The sequence below is a fragment of the Poecile atricapillus genome, chromosome 2, assembly GCF_030490865.1.
Source record: "Poecile atricapillus isolate bPoeAtr1 chromosome 2, bPoeAtr1.hap1, whole genome shotgun sequence".
NCBI classification, from domain to species: Eukaryota; Metazoa; Chordata; class Aves; order Passeriformes; family Paridae; genus Poecile; species Poecile atricapillus.
In genome coordinates, this window is record NC_081250.1 from 3,443,914 (window position 1) to 3,470,473 (window position 26,560).

General features: G+C 40.8%; 1 protein-coding gene across 1 annotated transcript in view; it reads right to left on the reverse strand.

Moving 5' to 3' along the window:
- The window catches only part of ADCYAP1R1 (ADCYAP receptor type I), a 139,587-nt gene that overhangs the window by 72,814 nt on the left and 40,213 nt on the right, over positions 1–26,560 (reverse strand). Inside the window, exon 3 of the mRNA XM_058833484.1 lies at positions 8,696–8,801. Within this exon, the coding sequence (XP_058689467.1) occupies positions 8,696–8,801 (106 nt within the window). The remainder of the gene's footprint in view (positions 1–8,695; positions 8,802–26,560) is intronic.

The window sequence follows — 26,560 nt, forward strand, 5'->3', positions numbered from 1 at the left end:
CACTCAAGGAAACACTCTTTTTCCAGCACTACAGAAGAGTGCAGCAGCTGCCTGCTGGGATAGAGCAGTGGTCTAGAAGGAGTTAACCATCACAGATCACTTATCAATTATCACTCAATTAGAATTCAGATGACTCCTTAACAGATTTTTGGGGATTTTTTTTTTTGGCCATGATACCACAGACATTAAAAATTCGATGAGTGCATGTTGTCACAGCTTCCAGCTGCTCATGGCTCTGCAGATACTGACAGATGAAACCATCCCTCATTAACTGGGCAAGTTTTCCTGCTGCTCATCATTCATTTTTTAACCTCAGTGGCCTGGTAGAACATGACTGCAATCACATGTGCTGCTCACAATGACTTGGGACAATGTGAATTAGAAGAGTACCAATGTCCCAGTAGTAAAATCAGCTTCAAAGGCATCTAAAATCAAGGAATTATGGAATGGTTTGGGTTGGAAGGGACAGTAAAGATCATCTCATTCCACCCCACCATGATCAGGGACACTTCACAAAGCGTCAGGCTGCACCTAGTACGCTGTGTATTTGAAAATGTTCATTAAAAATCCCAAACCAACCAACCAACCAAGCAAAAATCAATGAAACACACACAAAAATCCCCACTAAAAGTAAACAATAGATGGGGAAAACCCTCACACTTTAATAATCTCTGCATAAACTGTAAAAAAATACTGCTGTCTTTGCTCTCGATCATCATCTACACCATGAACTGGATGGTCAGAGTGCTCTTCTTGATAATAATTAAGTCTGGACCAAAGAAAGGAGAGGATTTAATGAACTGGATGTCATCACAGAAACAAGGAACTCACAGGTAGAACTGTGCAAATAATGTGTATTTTACTTCTAAACTTTGTTTTAAAAAATCCAATTCTGTTTAATTAAGTGAAAGTTTTTCCTCCGTTTTTTCTGACATGAAAACAGAGTCGGGCAGAGAGGAAATTTCATTTTTAGCTTTTTATCTTGAATTTTATCATTTCTTTACTTTTTATCCCTGATTCAATTTCAGTACAAGTACCTCTGAAACAATGTTCTGTTGAACAGAACAATATGAAATGGCCATATATTTTCATTTTCCAAATTTGTTAATGGTTGCTATTTTTCAGCCTTAATTATTTTAAAATGTAACCTGAACATTTTTCAATGACTAAACTGCTCGCAGAGAAATACTTTTATTCAATCTGGTTCCCAGAAACTCATCTTATCCAAGTCATTATCTTACCCAGCTGCCTGGACAAATTCAAATTCACCTTTCATTTTCTTTTAACTTATGTTCCTTGCCTATTACAGAAGGACTTCCTGGCAATTCTGGCGATGACAAAGTAATGGCTTTGAAAGAACCGGGTGGGAATTATCACAATGAACACACTATGGGATGGGAACAGCAGCTCATACACGTGTTTCACAGCTAATGGTGTTTCCAGAGATGTAGATATTAAATTCCAGTACTTTCCTTTTCCTTTTTTTTTTTCTGAATGGAAGTCAAGCAAAGGCTGAGATGATGACTAAACTCAGATTTATCAGCAGGGCTTGCAAAGGTGGCAGTCCTTGTTTAAACCACCAAAATGTGTTCCTGCTGCCCGAGGAGATAATAGAAATTTCTGCCCCATTACAGCAAGCTTTGCATCTTTTTTCTCTGAGTCATCTTCCCTGACCAGCCCCAGGCTGATCATCACCTTGCCTGAGCTTTAACCAGGTTAGAGAGTCCATAGGGCTAAACTCGTCCTCTGGCCTCCCTCTTGGGTCAGGAGAGAGAAAAAGACCTTTACAGAGAACTATTTATCCCCAGATAAATAATAATAATAATAATAATAATAATAATAATAATAATAATAATAATAATAATAATAATAATAATAATAGTAAATAAGTAAATAAGTAAATAAGTACGTAAGTAAATAAATAAATAATGATAAATAAATAATGATAAATAAAGAATAGAAATAAAAAATAAAAAATAAAAAATAAAAAATAAAAAATAAAAAATAAAAAATAAAAAATAAAAAATAAAAAATAAAAAATAAAAAATAAAAAAAATGTAAAAATAAAAATAATAAAAAATAAATAATAAATAATAAATATAAATAATAAATAATAAATAATAAATAATAAATAATAAATAATAAATAATAAATAATAAATAATAAATAATAAATAATAGATAATATATAATATATAATAAAGAATAAAGAATAAAGAATAAAGAATAAAGAATAGATAATAAATAATAAATAATAAATAATAAATAATAAATAATAAATAATAAATAATAAATAATAAATAATAAATAATAAATAATAAATAATAAATAATAAATAATAAATAATAGAGCTCTGAACCCAGAGCTAGAAAGGAATAACTCCAAGGAAGGACCCATGCCTCTACAGGGTTCAGACTTTGTTTTGGTCAGAGAATTGAGTAAAATGCAGGGAGACAAATTCCATCCCTGGAGACAAAGTGGTGAAAAAGAACTCTCAAGGTCTGAGGTTAAGATTCTCACGACAGGGACTGAAGTATCCACACTGTGCTGTGGAACATCCAGGGCAGGGCTGTGCCCAGGTGAGGCAGAGCACACCTGTGCACACTCCACCTTCTGCCAGGGCTCAGCACTATCCCATGGATAGCACACAGCTCTGGAGACAAGGGGTCACTGCCTTGAGGAATGATTCTCTTGAAGATGAAACACACACTGTGATCCCTGATGGAGAATGGCCCAGAGCTTCCCAGTCTAGTGGCAATCCAGCTGGGCCTGGAAGAAAAAGCTGTCGGATCACACAAACTCTCTTTCTGCTCCCAGCACCATGAGAGTTACAATGCCAAAGAACATCCCTGCTCATCTGCCATCAATATTATGTCTAGGGTGCAATGGGGATGGTATTTGAATCCCTCTTTCCAGGAATTCTTCAGAAAAGAAAAATTATTGTTGTACTGTTTGCCTCCCCAGGCAGAGCATCCAGGTAAATATAGCTTGGCTGTTTATTAAGGAGGAATGAGAAAGAAACATCCTGGAGGCTTTTCCAAGAAATGTGGTGGTTCATCCATTTGAGGTTTGTCCTGTCTGCAGCTGTGTCTAGCAAAAAACCTTTCCTTAAATTATTCCAGAGCAGCTTGGCTGCGACACAACACCCTTTCCTTCCCCTGCCAAAGCTGGTCCTGAACTTTTCCAATGGCAATGCACTCCCAGGCTTTCAGCCCCACTGATGTGACTGAATTCACAGCAGCTCAGCATCAACCATTTTAGCTTCAGCTGCTCCATTTGAGGAAAAGATGCTTAATGGAGCCAGAAGCTTGGTTTGTGCCTGGAAAATGAAGATTTTGGTCATGTTCACCAACAGAATTAATTAAACCCAACTTCAGACCTCCACAATGATTGTGTTAATAGGTAATGCAGAAAAACTGGCATTCATCAGACAGCCTTTTCAGCAGTAGGTGGATGCAAAAATAGGACAAGTTCTGTATTTGTTAAGTGTCAGTGAATTCCAAGTTCTGATTTTGACCTCTTGACTATAAATAGTTTCAATATCTAGCACTGATAAAGATCTCTCTACTTTATAAATCCATTTTGCGGTGACATGAATTATCCACTCTATCAGGTGAATGGACTTATAGAATCCTAGAATGGTTTGGGTGGGAAGGGACCTTAAAGTTCATCCAGGTCCCACCCCTGTCATGGGGACACCTTCCACTATCCCAAGCTGCTCAAATCCCTATCCAAACTGGCCTTGGACAGTTTCAGGCATGGGGAAGCTTCTCTGGGCAGCCTGTGCCAGAGCATCACCACCCTCACAACTTCCCAATAGATGAATTTCTTCCCAATATTTAACCTAAATCTACTCTCTTTCACTTAAAACCCTTCCCCCTTTCCCAAAAACATCTAAAATCATGATGGCAATGTCAGAGAAATTCAGCAAAGAGCTGAAGAATGAATCAATGCTTGGAACACAGAGATAAGTCAAGCACTTTTCCTTGCATTTGCCTGAGAAAAAGCAAAGTTTGATCACAGCTTGGGTCCCAAAGGGTGCAGAGGAGATTTGTTCGGACAAAGACTCTACAGAATGGATACCAGAAATAAACACAGACCTTGTGTCTGTCATCACATGTCCCTGGCTTCTCCCTTGAAGTTCCTCCTTGCTCCTACCTGCTCTAATGTGAATTTAGTAGAAGACACTTTATGCAGTGTCACATGGATAAATCCATCAGTGCCACAGAAAAGCATCTTTGACCAAGGAGAGATGTATCCATAGAGATCAAAGCTATCTAGGTCTGTGTTCTGCTTTAAAAGGAGCCATGGAGGAAACTTTCAGGTCTAGAGATGTTTTCTTATCTGTGCCCTTCCAACTCTAGGAATTCATTAGCTTGGATTCAATCCTAGTCCTCTTGTTCTTGGGCACAGCTGCCTCAGTGAGACAAAGTGAAGTAATGTCTTCCCAGTGGTGCCAGTGGAAATAACAGCAGATAATTCAAAGGCTCTGAGAGAACAAGAGGCTGATGAGACACTCAATAAAAAATGTGAGACTGAAAAAAAACCCCTCCATCATCTTCATGTGATGGAAACATAATTCAAAATCTCTCCCTGCATCACCACACGGCCTCCTAATTCCCATCTCCTACCCCCGTGGTGCCCTGACCAGTTTCTTTCCTGTTGATTTAGGGGGTAACTTTTTACAAGGATTCAATGTGATTCCTTGCAGGAATCATCACATCACTTCAAATCCTTATTTCCTTTCATTTCCTTGTCACGCCTGCGAATGTTGCTTCCTCCCAACATTTTTCAGAGGAAGGGCAGGAGGAGTGGGACTGGAAAGCAAAGGCTGCAAGTTAAAGATTGATTTGACAGTGAGTCATGAGCCACGTAATCACCAAGGAGGCCTCATCACTTCTTCTATCCAAATTCTCGTGCTGAGTTCACACCTTGGCTCATTCCAGGTCAGTGCATTTTGAGCACTTTGAACACTAAATTGTAGACACAAATCTGCAAATCACTCGAGGAACTCTCCCACCATTTGAGAGAAAGCCACATTCAAGGGATAAGTCTGGAATATCTGCTTCCAACAGTGGAAAGCAAGAGAGGGAACAGGCTGGGAAAAGTATTTCATGCCAATCTACAGTTCTCCATTTCATCAGCAGGGCTCTTTCCATCAGAATTCAGATTTTTGGGGTAATCCAGACCTCCAGCATGACCTAGTCAATATAACAAAGACAGAAGCTAGTGGGATTTGTCTGATCAAATGTAGACATGTTAATGTGATAATTTAGAGCTGATATGGTAACCCTTTATTCCATGTGTCCAGAGAGAAAAAAGAGACATCATCTAATCCACATTGAGGATGAAATAAATTATGTCTCAGGCTCTACTCGTTAGACATCCAGAGCTACAAACTGGGGAAGGTGACTTCTCATTTGTAGTGCAGATGCAATTTCAGGTATCAACATTTAATTAGATAAATCCCCTGCTAAATGCACATAACCCAGGAAACTGTCATTAATATCTGAGTAACTCCTGTGTCAGTCTTTCCTAGCCCCAGGCTTGGGAACAGGTCAGAAGAACATGGATGGGAGAAATAATAATAAAAAAGGGTGCATGTGGATCAGCAACGAGATTTATGAATTCTGAGCTGGCAGAAGATACCTCCAGGGCTGATGAGAGCTAGAACAGGGTCCAGCACAAACTGCTCCACAGCAGGACAGGGATAAAAACTCAAACAAAGGAGATTGGAAACACTGATGTTAGAAATAGCCTGGCACCACTGCCTGGGGAAGTTGAGTATGAAGTAATCACTGCTCTCCTTCCTCTCTTGTCTGCCTTTGGCTTTCATTACTCCCCTTTATCAGTTTAATTCCTTCTCCAGAGCAAGGGAGTCAGATTCTGGGTCCTGCTGAGATTTCATTTCCTTCAAATTCTCTTTTCCATTCAAGCTGTAAGTGATGACTGAACGGGAACGGACACACAGGGTCAGCACATGCCCCCTATTTCTTCTCATATAAAGTTTCTTCAAGAATTTAAAGCATTTAAGAGGAATAATCCTTCATAAAACTAATGGGAAAAAAAAAAAAGGGAAAAACCAAACAGAGAATCTCAAGGCAATCATTGCCTCTGAAGCATGAGGAAAGAGTGATGTGAAGAGTAAAGAAGTAATGAGCAGAACATCTGGGCATGAGAGGTAGAGTGAGAGAGAAGGGAGGAAACATCAGAAACTCCATTTGGTCAATGCTTGTGTTCCCTGAACGCAGCAAGGGGGCAAAGCAAAGGCAGCAGAGCTGAATTCTTGCACAATGTAGGACCCCATGAGTTGTTCTTGCTCTCTCTCCAGCCAAGGACAGGGTTTCCCATGCAGGGAATCACCAGTGCAGAAAACAAGTACAAACACTTGACCATTATCACATTTTTCACCATGTGGGCGCCCTGGAGGACTCATGAACCCTAATATTTCCTCATATTGTTCTAGATAGTGCAGAAATACAGAATATAGAGACTGTTCATGTCCCAGACCCAAGTTCTGTACGTCACCCTCTTTGTGCCACCTGCCATAAAAGGTGGAATTTTCTTCTAAGTCACAGGAACTTGACAATGTTCACAAGCCCCTACAGATTTCTGAAAGGCTCATGATCCCATTTCAGACCTTGCAGCCCCACTGAGGAGAAATCAATTCTCAAAAAATTTAGGTATTGAATTTTTCTATGAGAATTTTCATGCAGAAATAGTCAAAGAGGTAATTGTGTGCTTCTCCTGTGAATAAATGGAATTTTATTCACCAGTCAGAAGGGATTTCTTCCCTCTTTCAGTTGTTTGTGACAAGCAAGGGGGTTATTCCCTAACTTTTTCTTTGAAAGAAACAAGCTGATAGCATTCACCCACTAACTGCAATCATTAGCAAGTGTCAGTCCTGAATATAAAAAATTACACAGGACAATTTTCATTTTACCCAAATAAAAAATAGTTTGTGTGCAGCAGGAGAAATTCAGGAGTAAATAAATAAAAATGCAGATAAAAGGCCAGCAAGCAGGATCCATGGAATGAAAAGGTTTTCAAACAAGAAGTACACCAGAATCCTCCACTGGAAAATTAATCTCTTGGAGAGGATATGGTTTTTTTTTTACTCTAAGCCACATCAGCAGTGGAACTCGTTGCCACAGGATGTGGGGAACAACTAAAAGATGCTCAATGAGCCTGGGAAAATCTTCCCAGTGATTCAGCCTGCAAACACTGGGGGAGCAGAACAGCAGCTGGGTTCTGCTCTGAGTGAGAGCCTGAAAGGATCCAGCCCCTTCCTGCCCGAGGGGGTGATACAAATCCATCACACTGAGGTGCAAAAGCCCTTCCAGAGGCTCTTGGATTCCTCCATCTCTGAGCTCTGAGCTCTGTCCTTCCCACTTGGAACAGGCAGGGGGAGGAGCTCGGTGGGAACAGTCCCCAGATGTCAGGATTTGGGTGATAAAGAAATAAAAGCTGGCTGGGAAATGGTCTCTTCTCACCTGGGGAGTTCTGTGAATTCCTGAACCCAAACAATAACCATTGCATAAGTGTAAGAAATAGGTCTCATGATCAGCTCCTGGCACCATTCTGGGGGTAGGAGGCAGGAAAAAGGCTTTTTTCCCTTTTTCCTTGCTCATACCACTTCTGGAGCAGGGAAAAATTGGGAAGCTCATCTGTAAAGCACAAAGAGGGTCTCAAAAGCACATCCCTGGGGGAGAGATGAACTGCCCAAAGTACACTGAGCTCTCCTCACTTCCACCACACCCCACAGCTGGGCAGCAGATCAGAAATGAATTTATGCATGAGATGAGTAGCAGGACCCTGATGGAAACCCTCCTCTCTGATGGAAATACTCCTGGCAGCTCAAATGCAGGAATGAGTTGCTTTAGAGGACACTGGTACCACACCTGCGTTCTGCCCTCCTCTGCTTCTGCACTAAAATGTGCTGCAAGGAAAAGGGGAGACAAACCTCCCCTCTTTTATCACACACCATGTGTTTTATCAGCTTTTCTCCACGGTTTTATCAATTCCAGTCACAGCAGAAGCAGTTTGGACAGGACTCCGTAAATGGACCCTGATTTCCAATTAGTTTCTTTGTCATTCTTTGCCCTTCTCTCCTTGGTGCTGGCCACAGGCAGCTCCTGCTGCAGTCAGGAGGAAATAAAACAGGATATTAAACTATAAATTTCTTTGCTCGCTGCCTCAGTTTCTTATCTCAGCAACAGCACAAGTATCCTTCATCAAGATTACAGATACCACAACGTTAATCCCTGTAAAGGGCTTCAGATCATGTGAGAGATACACAAATTATTACTGAGATGAGGAAGGAAAACAAGCTGCTCCAGAGCAGCACTTTGTGTCACATCCTGTCCCCAAAGCTCTTGTCATCCAGGCAAAAAATCATCCAGGCATCCTTCCTTTTTATTTTATTTTTTTTTTATTAGTTTTGCAGACTTATTGTAACTCCATTACCTAACATAAAGAAAAAAAATCCTGACCTCTGATAATAACCAGGAATGGTTCTCATGCACCCACACAGATTGAATTTTTGTCCTGATTTCCCCAAGCTCATTCAGCAGCAGTGATGCTCCTCTTACCATGAAATGTTTGCTTTGACAGTGCTGAAAACCCCTCCAGGCATCACAGGAAATGGTGAAAAACACTTTAAATTGTCAGCTCAACGTGCAGGATCTGGAACTCACCTGGAGAAGAGTCATTGAGAGGGTTCAGGGCCGTCGCCCTCCGGATCTTCTCCAGACAAGTCTCTTGCTCCTTTTTAATGATGCAGTTGGAATGGGTTGCTGCAACCTGAAATATGGGGGGAAATGGGAGGAAAAAAAAAAAAAACAAAACAGTTACAGAAATAAAATTGTGAGGTGGTCAGGAAGTGCCAGTAAGTTTTAAGATCCCATTACAAGGAAAAAAGAAAAAAAAAAAGAAGAAAAATATCATTTGAAGTTGAGGAAAAACTGAAACAAACTTCATTTTCTGTCCTTTTTGTCTCCTTTATTTTTACTCCTCTTTTTTCTTCTAGCAGGTCTAAGGTGAAATTAAGTAATTAAAATTCTCATAAATTATTTGAGAGTTTTATATTGTTCTCCCTGTCAAAATGTGTTTTCTAACATGTTTGTTTTATTTTATTGAATTTCTTCTTCACATAAAGCTGAACAAGGGTATCTCGAAATACAGAAATAATTTAAAGAAGAATTATGAATAAATTTAGGTGTGGTTTGATCTTCCACCAGTTTCTTATGAGTCTTTGCATAATTCATTAAAATCTCTCTGTAATCTAAATCAAATTAAAATCTGTTTCTCTTATTCTGTCACCCTCTTCATTCCTCAGTGTTACTTTTATTTATTTCCAGGGAATACAAGGCAAATTCTTTTGCCAAAAATAATACAATGTCTAATAAACCAGGCTGACTTGATCCAAATATTTTCTTTCTTTTTTTTTCTGTTTCCCATCTTTAACTCTCTAGTAGAAAAAAAAGTAAAGGGGGGAAAAAGAAGGGAATAAAACATTTAGTTTATTAACATTGCAGCCAACAGAATTCAGGCAATGCCAAAGCAACAACAAAATAAGGATGTGACCCATTTCTGGAAACCAATACAGGACAGCAGAGAGTGGCCAGGGAATATCAATAGAAGGAAAATAAAACCTCAGATTTGATGAGATCACTTTACAGGGGCATAGCTGAGGTCCAAACCCCACCCAGTGGAAAACACCATGGAATCAGTGCCCTGGCTGAAGGTGGTGCACTGCAGCAATTCTGTTATTTTATTTCCCATCCCATTTCCATCACTCTTGACAATGGAAAACCACAGAGGAAATGGTGTGTGACCTGTTTCCCCTTATCTGCTAAGTAGGGACAAGCAAACAGGGAAAGAAACACCCAAATTTAATTTGCTCTGGGTTATTTTGGAACCCCACGTGCACAATTCAGCTTTTCCTCCCTCACATCCCAGGGAATGAACAGTTTGGATCAGGGATGCACCAGTCAACAAAACCTGAGAGCAAATCCCAAGGCAGGTGAAATCATTTCAGCAGCTAAACTGGCTTACAAAAAAGAGGGAGAGAAACTTCTACACCGGCAGAAAGCGACAGGACAAGGAGGAATGGTTTGAAAATGAAAGAGGGGAGATTCAGATCAAGACTTAGGAAGAAATTCTTCCCTGTGAGGGTGGGGAGGCCCTGGCACAGGTGCCCAGAGAGGCTGTGGCTGCCCCTGGATCCCTGGAAATGTCCCAGGCCAGGCTGGATGGAGCAAGCTGGGATAGTGAAAGGTGTCCCTGCCCATGGAGGGGGTGGAATGAGATTTATCTGTAAAGTCCTTGCTGACCCACAGCACTCAGTGAGTCTGTAAAGATCCAGTTGGATGGTGCTTGTGTCGTGCTTTTGTTTGTGTGATGATGCTCTGAACCATCTGCACACTTTTTTTTTTGTAGATGTTAAAAGCTACCACTGCTATTTCAAGGACAGAGAGGGTTTCCTGATGAACTCTCCTGGAAAGCTTTCCTCACCGTTTGTAGGAACTCATAATGCTGCACAGTTTCATCATCTCCAAGATCCCAGCAATAAATTTCAGCTATTTTCCCCCAGAGGACACACCAGGCACAACCATATTAGATTTGTTTGTCTTCAAAACAAACACAGTTCTGTTTTAGGGCTCCCAAGTGCCTGGAAAAGATAAATTGTCACAGATCTCCAGGATCTCCCAAGAACATAAGGGCTTTTGCTACATCATCCCCTAAGCATCCCCAAAGACAGAGAAAATTGCATTGGCTGGCATTCAAGTTCTTAGAATATATTTTAAGAAGATAAAAGGGAAATAGAAAGAAAAACAGTTCTGATGTTAGGCCAGGTTCACCCTCCACAGTTGCCCAGGTGTGAGAGGAGTGTCCAGGGATTGTCTCAATACTCAAATGTGGCAGTTTCTATACAGTTCACTAGGTACAAATTAGAAAAGGTGTCATTAAGTAAAAAATACTGTTGTTATTATTATTATTATTACTATTATTATTATTAATAATAATAATAATAATGACAATAATGACAATAATGACAATAATAATAATAATAATGAGTTGTCTATGCAAGCAGGATGTGACTAAACAAAAGGAAATATTTCTTCACACTCTGTTAACTTGCAGAAATATTCAGCTTGAAATTGTGGATGTTAAATGCCACACATGGATACATATATTTATCCAAAGGCCATCCAATAATGGAGCACAGTGAGACACTAGAACAGATTATTCCAGGCTGCCCCTGGATCCCTGGAAGTGTCCAAGGCCAGGTTGGATAAGACTTGGAGCAGCCTGGGACAGTGGAAAGTGTCCCTGCCATGGCAGGGGTGGCACTGGATGATCTTTAAGGTCCCTTCCAACCCCAACCATTCTATGATTGCATTCCAGAATATTAAGAAACCCACAATGCTCCTGTCCTCAGAGACATTTGATAGGAAAATTCAGATTCAATCTACAGCGAAAAGACAAAAAAGTGTGATTTATCCTTATTTCTTTGGTATCTTCCTTGCTAGAGGTGTATCAAAGCCAGAACTTGATTGATTGTAAAGAAAGCCAAAGGTTAAAAGCCAGACTTTTCTGTTCTCCTTGTAGAGTGGCACATCTGTTCTGATTAAATTTAGTCAGATGCATCCCAGTAAATCTGGCTTAGGTGGCTCAGGTGTGGACAGGGCCATGTACTTCACCTGTCCCTGCAGCTTTCCTCAAGCTTTCACTGTTGCCACAATATTCTGATGTGACTTCCCATCACCATCTTTCGTAGCACCTCATCAACAGATCTTAAAAAATATCATTTTGGGGAACATGGAAACCGAAGCAGAAAGCAAAGAAAAGGAGGAAGCATCAGCCTCGGTGTGCAAGGAGAGAACAGGAGCTGTCTGTCACCCCCGCTAAAAAGCAATTCCACATCTGGGAAAATAGAAAAGGCTTGAATCGACAGTAACAAAAGGTTTGTCTGCTGGTTGCAGAGACACTTTGATGCTGTCACATTTTCCTGAGAGGATCCAGAGCTTTGGTGTTTCTCAGGCCACCATGGACTGGTAGAGCCTTTAATGTGCCAAGTCAGGCTTCAATTCCTGATTCCAGTGGCAGTGTAAGCTTGAACTCCAGGCCTCCTCATCCCATTTCTTTTGCCTCGAGGACATTTGCAATTTCCTGTGCTTAGCAGAGACAGTCTGGTTTCAGTTTCCCAGAAGAGATCAGGGATATGTGCAGTTAAAGAGTGTTTTGACACATATTAGAAAAAATCAAGAATCCAAGTCAATAGTGCATGAAATTCACAGGTCTTTGAAAAATTTATTACTCTCAATGAAGTGAAGGATTCTGACTCACATCAGTTTAGAAAAATGTTTATATTCATTTAGATACAAAGGCAGTCAATATTTGTTTGGTTCTGAGAGAACACAAGAAGCTGGCAGGACACTAAAGAGGTACAACAAATTCAGAGCTTTCATTTTCCTTACGTGTTTTTTATTAAGGTGGCCACCACAAATATAAACTGGTATGTGATCTGAGCAAATTCCAGTGCTTAACTCTTTGCAACTTCCTTGAAATTATGGTAAAATTAATAACAATCATGTTATGTTACAACTTATATATTTACAATAAATTTGGTATGTTTAATTGTATTTTTCATATATATTTATATAAATTTGGTCTATATAATTATATATACACACCAACTGTGCAGAACAGTCCAGCCAAAAAATCTGAACTGCCTTTGACTACATTCAGTTATTCAAAAAACACCATTTTGCTCATTTTGTTCTCAGTAAGAATATTCACAACTGCTATAAAACTTGATTTCCCTACATGGGTTTACTCAGTGGATCTGCAGAAGTGAGATGTCCCCAGCATTCCTGAGACCCTCCAGGATCAGAAAATCTGCTTTGATGTCCTAGTAATGACGTGATGGTGAGATGGGAATTCACTTGGAATTTCTATAAAGACCAGCTCAAATATGGCAATTCTGTACCATTGGCTGTTCTTTTCTCTTCTGCATTTTTGTGTTAAGTCTGTAAAGTCCTGATTTATTTTCTTTTGGTTTTTTTTTTTAAGTGAATGGGAACATTTCTACTTCATTCAGGATATGCCATATCAGGCACTGTGACAATGAGAGGGCAAAGAAGGACAGATAAGAATCAACAACAGTGACAGCCACTCTTCATTAAATCCTTCATGGCCATGGTTTTACATCAACACAAAGATGAATTAGAGTGTGATTCAACTTTTGCTTAAGTGTTTTTTCTAAAATAATGCAAGAAAGGCGTTTAATCCACAAGGTAGATGAGCTCACTCACTTCAAGCTGAATTACACACATTTTACTAATTCTATTATGACTTCCAGTATTGAAAACTTAGCTTCAAAAATGATAAATTGTTCTGTGAGCATTGCCAAAAGAGGCTCACTTTGTCATGGAAACGACACCGTTCAGTCCCTGTTCTCACCAAGCAATGATTCAACTGGTCACACCAGGGCCAAGCCTGGCAAAATGCTGTGTTAAAAAATAAATGGCTTTGGGAAGAAGCTCTGATTATCTGGATTATTTTTTTTATTTTTTTTTTTTTCACAGAACTGATTTGTATCACTGCTGGGCCCCACAAGACTGGCTTGGCAATCCAAGAAGTTGTTGTCCCCAGAAAGGTCTGAAGTTTGTCACTTGATTGCGTTTTTTTGCCTTCCTGAGTAAATGGCATCCAAACCACTGTGATTTCAAAACACTTCACACTGAGTGAAAGGGTAAAGCCATTGGGAACTCGTTCAAACCCAGCCACAATGGTACAATCTGCAGCAGAGCTTGGACACCACACTTTAAACAAATTGTACAGAGGAAAAAAAAAAAAATACCCACCAGCAGAACATGCTGCCAGGAGAAGGCATCGATCCCTTTCAAAGTGGCTGGTGTAAATTTAAGATTTGGGTACACTAACACTCCTGGCTCCTGGAGAGATGCACATCCCACTGCAGATTAGAAAATAGCAGCAGCACAGGTTCCTTCACTGGACGCCCTCTGAAGTGAATGCTGGACAGAAGATGCCTTACCCAACACAGGGGTAAAACTATTTTTGAGTTTGCCTGAACTGGCTTCTTGTAGTATCATAGAATTGTGGGATGGCTTGGGTTGGGAGGGACCTTAGAGATATTTTTCCCAATTTTCCTGCCATGGGCAGGGACACCTTCCACCATCCCAGGCTGCTCCAAGACCCATCCAGCCTGGCCTTGGACACTTCCAGGGATGGCACATCCACAGCTGCTCTGAGCACCCTGTGCCAGGGCCTCACCACCCTCACAGGGAACAATTCCTTCCCAATATCCCATCTAAACCTCCTCTCTTCCACTTTGAAACCATTTCCCTTTGTCCTGTCACCACATGCTCTTGTAAATAACCTCTCTATAACTTTTTACAAGCTCCCTTATCTTGGAAATCAGTTGTAAATCCCCTCTTTGAGCATTGTACAGCATTCCCAGGAGAGCTGAGGACTTCCATGGGAAATGTCATCTTGGATTAAACCAAAATATCCCTTTATCTCTAATAGCAGGTGGTGCTTCCCAAAGCCTTCTACTGGCAGGATGAACCACTCACTGGAAAAGTGATTAAAAATCCTGCTAGACAAAATGTGCTTGAGATGAAACTAAGGGTTTAATAGCCCTTCTGATTGCTGATTTTATATTTCATAAAAATGGCTTTCTCCAGCAATTCCTGAGAATTTCTTCTCCAAAGATACAATTCTGAAGTACAACTCCCAACAGCATAGTTTGTACTTTTCCTTCATTTCACAGAAGCCAAAGTCAGCCTGAAAAGCTGAAAACCAGCATTGCAATTCCAATTTATTTTTTAAATTGTTCAAAAGAAAGGAAATTTAAGTGTTCAAATCAGGGTCTACTCCCTTACAAAACTTTATGGGAATGTTCTCACCGCTTTGAGAGCTTTTAGCACGGAGCAAAATTGGATTGCATGGATATCACTGCAGGATTTCAGGGATGCAGGGCTTGCAAAGATCACTGACAGTCGCTTCCAAGGACACTTTCCAGCTCCTGACACAGGTTGTGACATGGCAGAGCTGCTGGCAAGAGAACAGCCCAGCGTGGATCCAGGGTTTGGCCAAGTCTGTGTCACAGCAAGAGATTTCCTGGATGGGGGGCTACAGGCAAGTCATGCATATGTAAATTGCTGGAATTTGTGATTGATAAAGGAAAAAATAATTAATACTTTTTTTTTCCTCTGTGGTCCTACTACTCCAGCCTCAGGTAAGCATTTCAGATTTGGCACAGAAGTTCAGATGAATCAATTAACAAGAATGACTGGAGTGGAAGTTGGAGGGCGGGATCTCTGTTTTTTTAACACATCGTGCCTGGCTGAGAAGTGAGGATTTATATCGACATAAATCTGGGATGAGATGTTCAGGTCCAGCTGAACACCTGAAACGAGGGAGCTGAAATGGAAACACTTTAATTTCTGAGCAATCTGGGACCTGCTGTTTGTATAATCTGAGGAACTGCTGATCCAGAGGGGGAAACCTGTAGGTGACAATGATTCATTTTTCAGCTCCCAGATTTTCTCTGTTAGATCAATCTGCTGTCTTGGCAAAATTACTGGTTACTCTGAACCCTGAAATTTCCATATAAACTGAGAATAAGGGGGTTCCAGATGATCCTTAAGAAGGTCCTGGACCATCATTTTTGCAGCTATATTTTCTGTCAGCAGCAGCAACAGAGAGGCGATCTCCTCTCCTATTTTCTCCAGAGGATTTTCAGGAAAGCACATTTTTTTCATTCTTCAAGCAGCACTGGCAATACAGGAATGTCCCCTGTTTAAAGCAGTCTGTATCAGCTGCCAGGGCAACCCAAAATCAACAGGGTGAAGAAGATAACCTAGAGCTTTACCCTTCTTTTCCTGGTCCACAGTTTTTTTTGTTTAAAGCTTCGGTGTCTTCTACTTTGCCTTTACCCAGACATCCCTGGCAGATTTCTCTGAATGATGTCAGCTCTCACATGTGTCTTCCAGGGACAGCCATGGAAGCACAGGATAATTCAGGTTGGGAGAAACCTCCAGAAGGATCCAGCTCAACCTTCCACTGGAAGCAGGCTCAGCAATGGAACAGTTTAAGTCTTCCCAGGACTTTTTTCACCTGAGTTTTGGAGAACTCTGGGAATGAAGACTGCACAGCCTCTGTTGAACTTACCCCAGTGGTCACTTATTTTCAGAGTAAAAAGGATTCTTGTTGGGGAGGATGAAACAGGGAAACCTTATGAATGTGATTGTTTGGCAGAAGATTCTGAAAATATGAAGGCTAGAATTGAAGTAGAAATTAAAGCCTGATTTGAGTCGTGAAGCTGACTTCCACTGACTATATAACCAAAGAACAATAGCCTAGCCAGCTAAAGGAGAATCCCTGTTGATAAAACAATGTCCTTCTGCTGATAGAAAGTCCAAAGATCAAGAAGCAAGGGAAGAATTTGTAAAGCTTGTAGAGTTTACAATGCAACACTGTATGTTAATATGGGGATGTTCAGAGGCTGTATGTAAATTCTTTAGTGGGTGTATCTTGTAGTGATTGGTTACTGAGAATTAGAATATTCACTATAGAAAAAGATATATTGTATTGTAACAAGACCTTCCCTCTCTTAACTCTTAGCTTTCCCCTACTCTCAGCTCTCAGCTCTCCTCTCTTAACTCCTACCCCTCTCTACTTTTCCCTGCTCTCTAACCTCTTTTCTCCCTCTTTCACCTCACTCTCTCCCCTCCCCCTGGGACCACGTGGACGCCGAGGCTGGTGGCAGACACAGGTCTCTCCCTCTCTTCACCCTTATAATAAATTGCTTATACCTGAACAGTTTGACCCAGGAGAAGTCTCTCACTGTGAGCGAACATTTTTAGACACCAGTAGATTCTCTCCAATATGAACCTCCCTTGTTTCAGGTTACACCAACACTCTGTTGTCCTCATGCCACACATCATGGCGAGACCCCTGGCTCTTTCCTCCTGATGGTCTCCTCATAAATACCACAAGGCTGCTACAAGATTTCCCCCTGATTTCCTCTCCTTACATCTTTGGCAAAAAAAAAAAAGCCAAATTTCCTCATCCTCTCCTCACAGGCAATCTCAGTGTTCCTCCTTTGAACTTGCTACAGTTGACTGAAATATTTTATTTATTGAGGACTCTAAAACTGGATGTAATATTCCAGAAGTAGTAGATTTAGATGAGATCTTAGGAAGAAATTCTCTCCTGTGTGGGTGGTGATGGCGCAGCACAGGGTGCCCAGAGCTGTGGCTGCCCCTGGACCCCTGGAAGTGTCCAAGGCCAGGTTGGACAGGGCTTGGAGCAGCCTGGGACAGTGGAAGGTGTCCCTGCCCAGGACAGGGGTGGGACTGGATGGCTTTTAAGGTCCCCTGCAACCCAAACCATTCTGTGATTCTATGATGCTGTAATTGATCCATCAAGTGCTCAGTAGATGGGGATAAACATTTCCTTTTATCTACTGCCTTTGTTCTTAATCCAGCCCAGGACAATGCTGGCCATCCCTGCTTTCCTCAGGACCCGTACAAAGTGTGCAGAGTCAAGGCTCCCAAAAATTCTTGAATGGTTTTCCACGCTGCAAAGAACTCCTGGGGCCTTTCACTGAGGGAATCTGTGTTAACTTCAGGTCTCTCTCACTGTGGGGACACCGGGAAACAGAGAAGCTTTCAGGAGCTCTGCAGTTGTCCTGCACTGGATGTCATGTTCATTTGCAAAGCAAGCTCTTGTCATTACTTGTTATTATTTGCCCATTTATACTTCATTAGATTTAAACAAAACCCTGAAGAGAAAAGGTCCCTGACAGGAAATTTGTTTTGTAGAGGCTCCCAGCAAGTTCAATGGAGCCCCATCTGAGTCACACTTGGAACAGGAACACGTTGATGAGCAGCTACAGGGAGGCTGCAGAAACACTTTCTGCACACACACACACACATCCCCTGCCCAGGGGAGGAAGCTTTAATTAATCTGCTAATTAAATTAAAGCTATTTGCCCTCAGCTAGCACATGCATTCTTCCCTTTCTCTCCTCCCTGTGGGCAGCTCCAGTGAGCTCGTGCTGCAGCTCTCACTCCAATATTCCCTCAAGGGGCCCTGGGAATGGGGAGACCAGTGGAGAAGGGAGGCAAAGAGCTCTTACAGCAGTGGTAATTGGGAGTGCTCAAACTTATTCTCAATTTCCCTCCTTCTCCTTTCAGTGCTCAGAGACATTGGGCTGGGTATTGTGCTGAAGTGGAGGATGAAAAACAAATCACCTCACAAGTGAAAAAAGCCCCAGCTGTACAGCCCCACTGTACAAAAGGCCGTGCTTAGAGCTGTTTTCTCAGCAAGCCTTTCTTTCTCCTTCTGGTTTCTGGATGGCTTCATCACCATTTTGCTGTAAAAACTCAAGGAGGAGAATAAAGGACATATTTCTGAACATATTTCTGAAGAAAAGAAGGGAGGAGGCTGAATGGGGGTATCAGAGCACCAGCGTGGAGCTCAGCTAAAATGATCAGAGAGGAAAAGATGGTGCAGCCACAGCTGCTCTGAGCAACCTGTGCCAGGGCCTCCCCACCCTCACAGGAAACAATTTATTCCTAATATCCCATCGAAACCTGCCCTCTGTCAGTTTGAAGCCCTTCCCCCTTGTTCTGTCACTACATGCCCTTGTCAAAAGTCTCTCTCCAGCTCTCCTAGAGCTCCCATGAGGTGGCATTCAAGTAATCCAGTTTAGGGGCAAGGAAAATTTTTACTTTGAGTTTTAAAAGGTGATGAAATCTCCTCCATGGGGGAGAAAAAAAATAAATTAAGCAACCAAACCAAACCAAACCAAACCAAACAAAAAAAGCCAAACAAACACACAAACAAAACCCTAAAAGCAAAATAAAAAACCTACCAAAAAGAGAAAAAAAAATAAAAATAAGGTGGAAAAAAAAGTTGAGATGTATTAACCTACTCCTGCAGGATGCCAAAAGATATTAAAACAACAGAATTTTCCACAACATAGAGAATTCCAAATTTTTCCCCTCTGACATTATTATCCACCGTGATCCCTCAGTCTGGGTTTATTCCACAGAGAACATTACTAATGCCACTTTTATTAGGTGACCTAGCAAAGCAGAGCTCCTGCTTTTAGGATTGTCTGCTTATTGATGGTCCCCTTATCTCGGCATTTAGGGCTGCCTCAGTGCTGTGCTGCTGAGGAGCATCAGGAAGCGCCTTTCTCACAGCCTGTTAATGCTTTGGACACTTGATTTTGATCAATATTTATGGCTCAAGTTATCAGGGTGAGACAAAAAAAAAAAAGGAGAGGGAGACTTGCAGTGTCAGTGTTTGTCTGGATAACAAAAATGGGATGCCAAGGTGACTCGAGCGGCTGCAGATCCAACACTGCTGAATCCCATCCCCATCCTGCTCCTTGGAAACTCTGATTTCTGCCTCATTCTTTCACCTTCAGCACCGCAGGCTGTATAGGCCAGCAGAAGTAGCGGGCACATGGTTGATCACCAGCATTTAAATATCTGCAAACAGTTCTTGGAGTGAAAGATTTCAATGCAATTCTCAGGAAACAAAATCTCTGATGGCACACAGTGGCATCCTGACAGTGAATAACCAAGCTCTGGGTAGATAAATCCCTGCCAGAGGAGTGATCAGTTCCACCAACACAATTCCCCCCACTGATGCAGCAGAAGGGATTTGGCATGTTTGTAATTCATTGGTGTTCAACCACATGCAGCATTTCTGTCTTGGGCATCTCTAAGACTAAAAATAACAATTTAATGTCATTTAATGATGCCCTGGACACCACTGAGAGTAGGAAGACACATTACCTGTTTTATAGTGTTTGTCTCATTAAATTGTTTTAATTTCTCCATTAATGCATATTACCAAATAATGACTTTCACTGGGAGATTTGGCCTTTGTATTTAACCCTATGTTACAATCATATTATTTATATTTTATATGTAACATATTTTTAGATCCTGAGAACATGCAGCTCTGAATTAGGATCATGCCTCATGATCTGGATGCAGCACAAATGTGCCCCTCTCAAGGATATGCAGTGAACAGGTGATGAAAAATAACTTTGGACCTCAATTCCCCATCCCTGATGTTTCAAAGGAGCAACAAAACCACAAAATTCTTTCAGCGGTGCCATAAAAGAGAGGCCCAGACTCACAGTCAGCAGGGACCTGTGCATTAGCCACAATAAAACCAAATAAGCAGTAATTAATTACTGACATTTTCACAGGAGCTTGAGAGACTGGGAAACACAATCACACCTTGCTCCTTTCTTCAATCGCAAGAGCTGAGCTCCAGAACACGACAGACAAGGTGTGACAATTAGAGGGCTTTTCTTTTTACACATTATGAAAAATTCAGACACATCCACCTCAATCCATTTTCTGAGGAGTTGAGAGCAGCAGATATGGGAGGAGAGCAGAGATGGAACAGCAAATGACCAGAAAAAAACTGGTGAAACCTCTGGTCCACATCACAGCCCACGCAGAATACCCAGAAATGTTTCCTAATAGCAGCTGGAGCTGTTATTATAAATATATTAATCTATCTATCTATCTATCTATCTATCTATCTATCTATAGATATAGACATATATACATATATATGTTACTATATAGTCTATACCCTGGAAAATCTTCCCTGGTTGAAGCTGACCCTGAACACTCCCGATTTTGGTGGTTTTGTGGTTTTTTCACACTGTTATGGGATGAGATCCCCAAAAGTTGAGGTTTTGGAAGGGTAACCTACTGTGTAAAAATCTGGACTAGTGTGGAGCAGCATATTTGAGAGCAGTTCTTGCTGTGTTACACACCCAGCTCACTCTTTCTTTCCAAATTTTTTCCAATATTTTTCCCTTTTCCTAACATTTCATTTACTGTTGCTGTATCAAGAATAATCTGCCATTAAACTGTAACTCAAAGTTCTTGTGAACCATGATGTAAGAATGCAATTTATTAATTAGTCCTGCAAAAAGTGCATTTCCTATCCATGTGTGAATGCTTTACTCCACATGGCACCAGGATAGGAGCATAAATTATGTACAAAAATGAATTTATCTCCCATGCACTGCTCATGTGGCTGCCTTAGAAAACCCTACTCGTAACCACACAACATTTCCTGAGCTGAACCTCTAGCAGGTTCCAAAAATTCAGAAATGTCTTACAAAACAGCATTGTAGAATTACTAGAAACCAAGCTAAACCGAACAAAACCCAGTGCCAGATTGCACACCCGCCCCCAAATCCCGATTTTACTCTTATATCACTGCGGGTTTGATTTAAGGAGGGACAAGGTGCAGGGATTGAGATGGTCTCGTGTTTCCAACAGCCCTCAGTCATCCTTAAAGGGTGACTTCATTCCAAGGAAAGCAGCAGGGCTTGGCTGCCTTTCAGATCCCGACAGATAAACCACAGGTCTCGCTGTCACAGCCTTGTCATGACCCAGATTCTGCTCCAGCACCTCCTGCCTTTTGTGCCACACAGAGATCTCCAAAAAAGGGACACGTTACTCGACAAGGACAGACTCGAGATGGATTTTATTAACCTGGCAGCACAAGTCCTGTTGCTCTCAGCTCCACCAAGGTACAGCAGTTAATCTGCATTTAATAAAAAGACAGTTAATAAAAAGACATTTCTGAAGTGTTGGCAGGTACAAGGACATTGTGGATGCAGAGCTGGTGGCACAGTGACTCTTCCCCAGGGTAGCAGAAGCCTCAGCTGTGCTGTTTGCAGCTGAATGCAATCTGCAGCCTTTAAGAATCAGAGCCTTTTGCATATTTAAACAAGAGACAATTTTTCTTTTTCAAGAAAGGGAAAAAAAAGGGCTTTAGAGCCAAAGTATACATGGTTGCAGCTCTACATGACAGATGAGAAGTGCTGGCTGATATATTCAAGCATCTCCTCCTAAATTTAATGTGCTAAAGGTGGAGAAGCATCAATAACTTGGCACCCTGGAGAAAGAGGTGAGATTTCTGCTGGGGTTTTTGTGCATGCCATATAAATGGGGTCCCTGACTGTGGACTAAAAGAGCCCAATCTTATGTATTTGAGCTTGAAAATGCTGGATCCTACTTCATCTGTGACACAGAATTATAGAATATCCTCAGTTGGAAGGCACTCACAAAGAGTCCAGCTCCCGGCCCTGCACAGGACTGCCCAAAAATCCCACCAGGTGAGAGGATTGTCCAAATGTTCCTGGAGCTCTGTTGGGCTTGGTGCCATGACCACTTCCCTGAGAAACCTGTTCCAGTGCCTGACAAACCTCTGGGGAGAAGAAACCTTTCCTGATTTCCAACCACATCATAACCTCACTGAGACGGTTCTGGAATCCTTGATTCCCACACCTTGATGTGTCTTGACCCATGACCCAACCCAGCAGCACAAGCCAGACTTTGCCTCTTTCTCAGTGGTGGCTGCTGGGAGCCACATGAGAAGTGCTCAGAAAACCTTCCCTGCCCAGCAGGACAGCCATGGGTTTGTACCTGGGTCTTGTTCTCAGTAAACCAAAACCTCAGAAGAGGCTGTTGCTCGGTTTCTGCTGGATTTCCCCACATAAATGCCTGCCCAGGACCTGAAGTGCCCAGAATTTCTCAGTTATTGACCTTTAACAGCTTCATCTTCACCTCCCTGCTCATATCCAGGTGCTAATTTCTCTTCTGCTGATTAATTTCCAGTTACATAAAGAAAACTCAGTTCTACCATGTACGTTAATTTGACTTCCCAGGGAGTTTAGGCACAGGCTGGGGGAGCTGGGGTGTTCACCTGGAGAAGAAAAGGCTTCAAAGAGACTTTTGAGCCATTTCCAGAGCCTAAAGGAGCTCCAGAAGAGCTGGAGAGGGACTTGGGATAAGGGATGGAGGGACAGAACAAGGGAGAATGATTTTAAGCTGTCAGAGGGCAGGGTTGGATGGGATACTGGGAAGGAATTGTTCCCTGGGAGGGTGGTCAGACCTCGGCACAGGGTGCCCAGAGCTGTGGCTGTCCCTGGATCCCTGGAAGTGCCCAAGGCCAGGCTGGATGGGGCTTGGAGCAGCCTGGGATGGTGAAAGGTGTCCTTGCCCATGGCAGGGGTGGTATTGGATGATTTTTAAAATTCTTTCCAACCCCAACCTGCCCATAATTTTCTGATTTTCTGATTTTGTGGTAATTGCCCATCAATTCAGTCAGACGTGTGCAGTGGAATAAAGACATGCAGAGCTTTTCTTCTCTACTTATTTCTGAAATTCACCATGAAAATAAAATAAGATAAGATAAAATAAAATATAAAATAAAATAATAAAATAAAATAAAATATATAAAAAAAAATATATAAAATAAAATAAAATAAAATATAAAATAAAATAAGATAAGATAAAATAAAATAAAATAAAGTATAAAATAAAATATAAAATAAAATAAAATAAAATAAAATAAAATAAAATAAAATAAAATAAAATAAAATAAAATAAAATAAAATAAAATAAAATAAAAGTATAGTTCTGAAGACCTTGGAATGGTAACATTAAATTGTGGTAATGTTCTAATTTATTCAGATTGCAATTAATAGAAAGAAGAACATTTCATTTTCCAGGGAGAATGACAGGATCAGAAATGGAAGCAGCTCTTTTGGCTGCTTTTGTTTCTCTGCTCTCAGAAGAAAACATTAACACATGTAAATACTGTCTGTATAATCCTTGCTGGAGAGAGAAATAGAGCAGGGATTCCTCTGCCAGGAGAGCAAATTGCTCTCATACTTCAGCTAAACAAAGATTTGAAAGCAAAACTGGTGAAACCTCTTTTATATTATCCCTCATGGATTACTCTGGGTGATTCCAATATGTTAACTCATTTATTTGATCCTTGAGATTACTGTGTTCAGAATTTTGACATTACCCCTTTGATAACAGATAAATACCTCACATTTTCACACATGGGAAAAAAAAACAAAAAAACACAAAGCTCTGGATAATACAATCAATGCCCCAAAATGCTGTAAAGCAGTACTGAAAACTGAATTTTCTCTACATTAATTTTATTCATACACATCCCCATCAAACTCCCCTTTTTTCTTCCTTGCAATACATTAAATAAGATTTATTATTTTTTTAAAAAAAGAGAGGGGAAGATGTTGGAGTCTGAGACACAGAGTGTGTGCCCTTGTTTCTGATACTTAGTTCTAAGATCCAGAAAAACACTGAATTTCATATAATATGAAATTCATGAGCATGTTTTCATGGTGATACATGAAAACAACTGTTAAAGTTAGATAGAAAAGCTAAAAGTGTGAGTGTGTAGGTTAGAGAGTTTTCTTAAGTCACTGGGTGAAAAAGTTAGTTTAGAGAACAGGAGACAAGATGGAGGATTTAGGGTGTTGTCTCTTGTCCTTCTTCTTTCTTCTTCATGTTCTTCTAGAGGTTTTTGGGTAATAGTAAGGGATAGGACAGAAAATTCCACAGTGTAGCACACAGGTCATTGGGTCATTAACAAAAATAATATATGTGTCTGTTGTTAATTGGGTAAAAATAAGTATAAAGATAAAAAAACTGCATTGTTCGAGGCCATTTTGTGCTTTCAAAGCCAAAGTGAGCCACAAGGCCTCATTGTACCATCAGAAGAAAGAAATGTACCAGATTGCAAAGAATTATCCTTGTGCAGCCAGTCTGGAGAGGCCTGTTAGGTTTTGTGATGACCTTTTAATAAACACGAGAAACAAGATTCTAACGAGCTCGGGAGTTTTCTTCAAATCATAAAAACTGAGATAAGCAGAGCTCCCCATGAGGGAGAATCCCAAAAGAATTCAGTCCAAAGGAGACTGAGAAATCCAGGAAGAGAAAGAAAAATGCAGAAGAAATGCAGCAGAATCAGAGAAACAGAAAAAGAATTTTTTAGAGAAAAGTTACACACAGAGCTCTGAATAATACAAACAATGTCCCAAAATGCCGTAAAGCAGTACTGAGAACTGAATTTTCTGTAGATTTATGTTATTCATACACATCCCCATCAAACTCCCCTTTTTCCTTCCTTGCCATACATTAAATAAGATTTAATTCTTCCCCACTTTTAACAGCTATTTTACAATGGCTTCTGCCAGCTTCTGCAGCTGCTTGGTGCTTGGTTTTTTATCCAGATCCATGGGCACAGCTGGAGAATTGTCACTGCACATCTCCCAACATCCCAAACTTTCCCTCTGCAGGCAGCACCGTGCAGTGGGGAGCTGCCCTTGGGACAAGATGAGCTGCCCCTAAAATCCTGATTGCCATCCCAAGGCAACATTTTGGATTTTTGTTAACAGAGGTGTAACAAAAATCCAAGGATACAAAAAGGAAAAGAAGTCTCATTTCTATTTTTGTATTCCCTAAATTTGTATTCCCTAAATGAAATAGCTGCAGAATTCGTGTTATAACCAGAAGGTTTAAACCAATGGGAAATAAACCTTATTATTTCTGTACCCATCTATTGCTTTAATTCACAGAAAAAAAATCCCTTGAATATTAAAATAGAATCAGCAATCAGCTGGGTAAATGGAATAAATAAGCTGCTGTGGAGAAGGAAAACGTGTATCAATGCAAAAGTGAAGGCATTGCTTTGCAACAACTCCCAGGCTGTCCCCAGCTGCTTTGCCAAGTGCCTGGACGTGGATTTCAGGGCTGAGAAGAATTTAGATGCCAGGCCATGTACAAAGAAATGTGTGGGAAAAGGCAGAAAAATGAGGATGTTTGGTCATCCCTTCAGTGCAATGAAATAACGACCTGAGGCCGTCAGATCCAACTGATGCAAATTTTTAAGGGTTTGAGCTACAAAAGAGACGGAATGCACAACCCAACGTTGCTTTCTTTTAAAATTTCATTCCAGGACAGCTGAAGACACGAAGCTCAGAATTCCTGGAAGCCAAGAGTCAGACAGAGCTCCTTACCCTTGGACAAATGGGCTTCACCATCCCAACAGGGAAGAATTTCTTCCTAATATTCCCCCTAAATCTCTAAATCTTTCAGTTTGAAGACAACAGCCCCTGTCCCAAGATGAGCTCCAGTCTGGATACTTTTCTGTCTAACAAATTTATTGAGTTTCTTGTGAAATTTATCTTTCTGTAAGGAATCAAGAAAAAAAAACTCTGCCTAAACATTCGCATGAAACTGCCAGAAAATTGTATTTTCTGAGAATGTGGTTTTTTCTTTCAAATTCAGTTGAACTGATGCACAGCATTCAGGTTTTAAGGGTACATGGAGGATGTGGAGGAACAGAAAAATAAATATATTTGCATATATATTTTACATAATATATAATATATATATATATTAGTTTGCTGGCCTTAGGGTATAAAAAGCCCTTCAGCGTCTTTCAGCACATTCCCACTGATGCTGCCTGTACAGAATTCCTGGCTCTCCCACAGCTGCTCTGCAAATGAAATGTTCCTGGGAATGCCTACAGCTACAGCCACTCATGGATGAACAGTAAATTCATCATTTTCGGGGGCAAACTGAAAATGCAGAGTGAGAGTGGAGAGTTATTTTAAATGAGATGCAGTTTGTTCACCTGGTGTTTCTGTTT